This window comes from Helianthus annuus, chromosome 1, assembly GCF_002127325.2.
Source record: "Helianthus annuus cultivar XRQ/B chromosome 1, HanXRQr2.0-SUNRISE, whole genome shotgun sequence".
NCBI classification, from domain to species: Eukaryota; Viridiplantae; Streptophyta; class Magnoliopsida; order Asterales; family Asteraceae; genus Helianthus; species Helianthus annuus.
This window is the reverse complement of record NC_035433.2, coordinates 93387315-93393497: the sequence shown is the minus strand read 5'-3', so window position 1 is coordinate 93393497 and position 6183 is coordinate 93387315. Positions and strand designations below refer to the sequence as shown.

General features: G+C 34.3%; 1 protein-coding gene across 12 annotated transcripts; it reads left to right on the top strand.

The window, feature by feature from the left end:
- The first annotated feature begins 201 nt into the window (after nucleotides 1-201).
- On the top strand, nucleotides 202-4401 carry LOC110872052 (translation initiation factor IF-2, chloroplastic-like). Of its 12 annotated transcripts, none has more exons than XR_004862751.1 (8): nucleotides 202-1137; nucleotides 1221-1377; nucleotides 1562-1654; nucleotides 1762-1859; nucleotides 1959-2553; nucleotides 2664-3460; nucleotides 3547-3648; nucleotides 4039-4401. XR_004862751.1 is itself a non-coding variant. In XM_035975227.1 (5 exons), exons 2-3 carry the CDS (start codon nucleotides 2458-2460, stop codon nucleotides 3156-3158), a joined length of 591 nt encoding a protein of 196 aa, XP_035831120.1. In that variant the 5' UTR covers nucleotides 1848-1958; nucleotides 2449-2457; the 3' UTR covers nucleotides 3159-3460; nucleotides 3547-3648; nucleotides 4039-4401. The 12 variants fall into 12 exon arrangements, 1 of the variants encoding a protein (XP_035831120.1); XR_004862677.1 differs by having other exon boundaries at nucleotides 204-1137; nucleotides 1959-2053; nucleotides 2169-3460; XR_004862665.1 differs by having other exon boundaries at nucleotides 203-1137; nucleotides 1959-3460.
- Nucleotides 4402-6183: the final 1782 nt, after the last annotated feature.

Sequence of the window (6183 nt, the reverse complement as noted above, 5' to 3'; positions counted from 1 at the left end):
CGTTGTAGAGACTGATACATCATTGACCACGATAACTAAAATATGTTATCTTGTATAAACAAACTTATTGAAAACATTGTTTAATTAATCTAGTATCCGTATGACCAGAAAAGTTTCTAACCTATCATTTGTAGTTTCTAAATGAAACTTTATACAAATCCAAGAAATACTAACTATGGAATATTTAAAACAACGTTTAATAATGCTATCTATATAACTATATAATACATTTCCAATGGACAAAAAAGTAATTTAACCCCTAATTTTTAAGATGGCAGACTAAAAGACTTAAATAAAACCTATATTTTTACATTTTTCTTCCCATTTTATCCTCCTCTCCTTAGAATCGACAGCCACCATCATCAGTTTCTTCATTAATTCCCTGAATCGTTTCTACCTTTATGATTTTCGTATTCAACCGAGAAGTCTGTATTGAAGTTTGATCATTCACATTCCCTCACCTGCCCTTCAATTGAATGTTGCGACTCAATCGTCTGCCTTTAATTAGTCGCCTCAATCCACCTCTTCTTATTCATAAACACTGCTTCTTCCTGTCATTATGCCGATTCGGATTTTCAATTCCGCATGAAGGAGACGGCAATCGATTCATTCAAATCCCCAGTTTCTCTTCGGTAACAAAAATTCAACAAACAATCGGCAATCGTCGGTGTGCTTCTCGGTAGCTCGTTCAAAGGAACCGTTGATGTCACTAATAGTTACGCAGGTTTGGTTTTCGATCGATTCGGTTTTTGTTTTGCGTGTGTTCTAGGGCTTGTTTGGATCTGAGGTGGTAAATTTAGTTATTGTAGATTGTTTTTGGTGACGTGACAGTTTAATTTTGTGTTTGTTTGTGGTTATAGATTATTTATGCTAAAGATGTGTATTCTAGGGTTTATATAATCATGACATATATGACGGTTGAATTGTTTTGGTTATTGAGGATTGTATATTGTTTATGCTAACGATGTATTCTAGGGTTTATAAATTATAATCATGACAGATATGACGGTTGAATTTTTGTGCTTGTTCGTTGAATCGAAGTTCTACAGGGAAATGGGATTTGCTTCAAATGCCAAAAAAAAAAACACTGGCTTTGTTCCCATGGTTCAATGTCCTCTTTTTCTTCTAGCCAGCAAGGTTATTCAAATTCTTGGTGCACATTTTGGTTCTTCTTATTTATTATGTGAATTTCTTCATTAAACAAGTCGTTCTATATTTAGATATTCGTTGATGCAACATTTGGCGGCAGAGAGTGACTCACAAATACAAATGTGGGAAAGGATTTCGAGAGACGATTACATGAATATGCAGTTGAAGAGTGTTTTACACCATCAAGCTGATTTTGACCTCAATTTTTGACAATGATGGCAAAGAGTGGTAAGTGTTTCGTTTGTATATTTTGTTAGTTCTTTAAGCTAGAGATGAATTAATTGTCAAGTAAATTGGGTCGAAATGAGTAATGACACGCAAACACATTTTTTGCCTTTAGTTTTCTTGAGTTTTATAAATACTTGTTGTGTTTAAAATGATTGAAATTACTATATTATTATATTTTCCGCAGGGTTAATAGAATATATGATGAAATTCGAGGAAGTATTGAAAGCAGCAACTGTCTTTTGTTACTCAGAAAGTTACTGCACTAACAGGAATTTTGGTCGGCGTTCATTTGTTAATCTTTTTTTTCTTGGTTGATATTCTTTTAGCTACCTTGATGTACCCTTTTTACCTGTAATAATGTGGTTTTGCATGCTACATGTGCAGAAAGAAATTGGGACACCTGAACTGGAGACTGGTGCGATTAATGTTGCGCTAGATCTTTATGATGTTATCCAGCTTGATTTTTTTAGTGTGAATATGAGGTCTTGGCGAATGCATCCGCTTACACATAATTTTTTTTAAACTGGAGGCCGGCTGCATGTTTTTCTTTTACATAACCTCTCGCTTTTTTTGTTGTATAGGTTGGGAACTAAGTAGCACTGGAACGGGTACGGGATCGGGGTACGGGGACGATACGGGAACAAGGAACGGTAAACCTCAAAATTCCAAGATACGGGTACGGCAATAAAAAATATAAAAAATAAAAATACATTAAACAAATTCCAAAAATACTACATCTAAAGGTAATTAATTATCAATAATCAAATCATTTTCAAATTCCGGTTCATCAGAGATCGGCAATCGATAGAGAATTAGAGATGATGAGACTTAAGAGTTCAGAGATTAGAGAAGCCGAATATGATAGGTCTATTTATTTAATGGCCGGTTGTGGAATTTGAAAGGGTAAAAACCCTAAAAATAAATGGAAACGGGCTGGTTACTTCTACCAGATACGTCCCCGACATTGGAAACGTTTAGGAAACGTCCCCGACGAGTACCCATGGTGTTTCTATCCCCGACAAGTACCCGAGACGGGTACGGCCACATAAATGGAGTCCCCATGCTACATAGGTTGGGAAAATGATGATTTATGCATTAGACCACGTTGTATCGGAATTGTCGGGATTTATAGATTCAAATGGGCCCGCTGATGATCTTCAAAATCAATTCGCACAGGTGCTCGACATCTTTTGGTGATTTTCCCTTTATTTATTAAGTACTCCAGTTCATTGGTGAATTTGATGATTATTTAAGTTGTTATGTCGATCAAATCTATGTCATCAAAGCTCACTGTTACCGACGAAGACGACTCCGGTACAAAAACGAAAGAGATAAGCGGGCCAGTTCTGATCGATAAATTCGCATCTAAAAGGCCAGCGGTTTACCCTATGATCGCTCAAGCGGTTTTAGCACCACCTAAACCCGGAAAGGCCCCGGATCCAGGAAAATTTAACGACAATTTCCTAAAGAAAAGTAGTGCAGCGGCGCATAGGCCGAAAGGTAAAGACGGCGACAATGAAATTCACGATGACGAGACGTCTAAGCTTAATGTTGCGATCCCGGGTGCGAAAAAGGGCAGAAAGTGGAGTAAAGCGAGTAGGAAAGCGATTAGATTGCGGTTAGCGCATGAGGCTAAGCCCGTTAAGGTTGAACTCATGGAAGTTGATGAAGACGGTATGTTAATCGATGAATTAGCGTATAATCTGGCGGTTACTGAAGGTGAGATTCTCGACCATCTTTACGCAAAGGGTATTAAGCCTGACGGGGTGCAAATTGGATAAAGAAATGGTGAAGATGATATGTAGAGAGTATGATGTAGAAGTTATTGATGTGGGTCCGGCTAAAATAGAGGAAATGGCGAAAAAGAAAGATATTTTGGATGTAGACGATCTTGATAATTACAAGATCGACCACCTGTTCTCACTATCATGGGTCATGTTGATCACAGAAAAGTAAGTGTTTTTTACCGTAAGTTAGTTTGTTTAAAGATTAATATGTGCTAATCAGCTAATGGCACTTATATGTTCTTTTGGTATTTGTATTTGACGGACAACACTTTTGGATTATATCTGGAAAAACCAAGGTTGGTACCAATGCTTTATTTCATTCACTATAAATTGATTACGCTATATAATAAGTTATTTCATGATGCGGTCATATTAAATCTAGGGGTGCAAAAGGTAGGTCGGCAGTTGGCAATAGATGTAGAGGCGTTACATTGATTGATTTGGACCAAGAACCACCGTGTGAAGTTGTTTCACTGTCTTCAAGGTTTAAACATTCATTATGAGTACTTCACTTTATACAATTTAAGAAGTTCATAATATTTTTCCAATATAAGGAATAATAATATATTTTTTAATCCTTTTTTTTGTTTACTTTGACAAGAAAAGACAAAATTTAAGGGTGAAGTACTTCAGTAGTGTATTTTGGTTCAGTTTGACTTTCATGGCCAAAAAACAACTGACTTTTCAAATTTGAATTTATTAGTATCTTCAAGATTAGAACATTCGTTATATCAGTGTAACTGTATCATATTTGTAAAATATGGGTAAATCTTGTTCTTGATTGTTGTGTTCCATTGTTGTGGCTATCTTTGTTTACATGAAGCTTGACTTTTGCTTTCGGCCTACGTGCCGCAACACCACTTTTCGTTGCCAGTTGAAGATTTTAATCTTGAATTGGAGAATCAAAGCGGAGAGAAGGTGAAGCTGGGAACCGAAGACAATTAACGGTATAATTAACCGTTAAATCTTTAATTAAGTTACCAAATTAAGGAGCTATGTTGATGATGGGACTAAAGTTGATAAAGTTGTTTTGCCTCTAAATAATATAATCTATATAAATCCCAAAGAAAAGGGGGCTGCCCAAAGAAAAGGAACAATGTCATCTTGGTGGTGGTTTTTGCTACTCTTTAGATTTTGATTCAGAGAAACAACATGACTTTTAACAAGAATCTGACTTCGTAACCACTTTAGAATTTCTGTCCAGGAATGGAGAGTGGTCAGATTTCAATTTGGAGAGTCATGGTGTTTGTCTGTAGTTTCTGTATTCTTTTGTTGCCTTGTACAATTTCTGTCTTCTCCAGTTGTGTTATACTTCTATGGGGTTTAATTTGGAATGCTTGTCATTTTTCAATAAAAAAAGCATAGGCACTTCTATGGGGTTTAATTTGGAATGCATGCCTTGTCATTTTTCAATAAAAAAACATAGGCAGATAAAGATACCGATCTACAACTTATATATGATATTTTTTATTGTTTTAAGGTTTGAGTTATGTTCTTTCCCCGTGTTATCGACTCCGCAGCAACGCGCGGGTTACCCACTAGTTATTTTTAAAACAAGATACTTGGCAAAAGTATTTTCTTATATTGAGCGTCTGAACTTTATCAAAATAAAATAGTTTATCACATTTCATTTAGACAAAAAGAACAATTTTCTAACTTTGAAAACTTATAATTTAGAAATATAATAAATGTAATAAACCGGATTTCAAATGAAATACTTATAAAAGTTACGTAAACTGACATGGAAAGCCGATACAGAAACAAAACAAAAAAAAAGACGTAAACCTAGACATTTTAAATACCATTAATAATAATATAATCTTTAAAAGAAAGGATTGTTAGAAGCTATTATATTTTAAAGGAAAATTGGTTTTTAATAAACCAACCTTTGTCCCGTTGGTAAATAATAATCTTACTTACGAAATTGGTATACAATAATCCTACCTATCAACATGTTGGCTCTTAATGAACTTCCGTTAATTATTTTTAACCGAAGTTAGTTTTTAAGTTTTATTTATTACACAATTAGTCCCTGTAGTTGTAATTTACTAGTTTTAACTATTTTGTAAAACAAAAAAACGTTGACAACTTAAAACTAGTAATTGTTCTTGAGGTTTTTTTGTTTTATAAAATAGTTAAAACTAGTAAATTACAACTATAGGGCCTGTTTGTGTAATAAATAAAACTTAAAAACTAACTTCAGTTAAAAAAATTAACGAAAGTTCATTGAGTACCAACATGTTGATAGGTAGGATTATTGTATACCAATTACGTAGGTAAGATTATTATTTACCAACGGGACAAAGGTTGGTTTATTAAAAACCAATTTTCCTATTTTAAATAAACTTTCAGATTCAACCATCTCTATTAATTAATCAAATTTCATAAGTTATTATTTAAATTAAAATAACTATTTGTATAGCTTTGGAGATTTATATTTAATAACCAAAATAATCTCGATAACTTGATTTTAAACGTAGAATATTTTAATTCTTACGAAATTTCTTAAACCGGTCGAAAAAAAAAGATGGTCACCGAACAAAGATAGATTCAACAAAAAATATCAACAGACGCCGAATCAAATACTGAATACAGATATTGTCGGACACAAACTAAACGTATATCACGGAATCTAAATCCAAACTGAGACTTATACTGATCGAGACAAATCTGATACAAACCGGTACATATACTGAGTCAAAAGAGACATAGCTGATACATAACAGAATCGGATACGGAACACAATCAAAAGCATAATTAACCCAATGCACAATCGGAAACATAACCAGATGCGTACAAACATATCAGACATATCAGAACAGATTTTTAACATATTCACATACAGAAACATTTACTAACTTACACGACAACTATATATCAACAAAATAAGTCGTGTAACACAGAAGCACCCAGAGCCAGAAACAGAAACAGACTGGTACACAGCTAGCTAGTCCATGCACCTATGAGATGGTGAGTGTGGCGTTCACCCCTTATTCCATCTCCAGACAAACAAATTCAA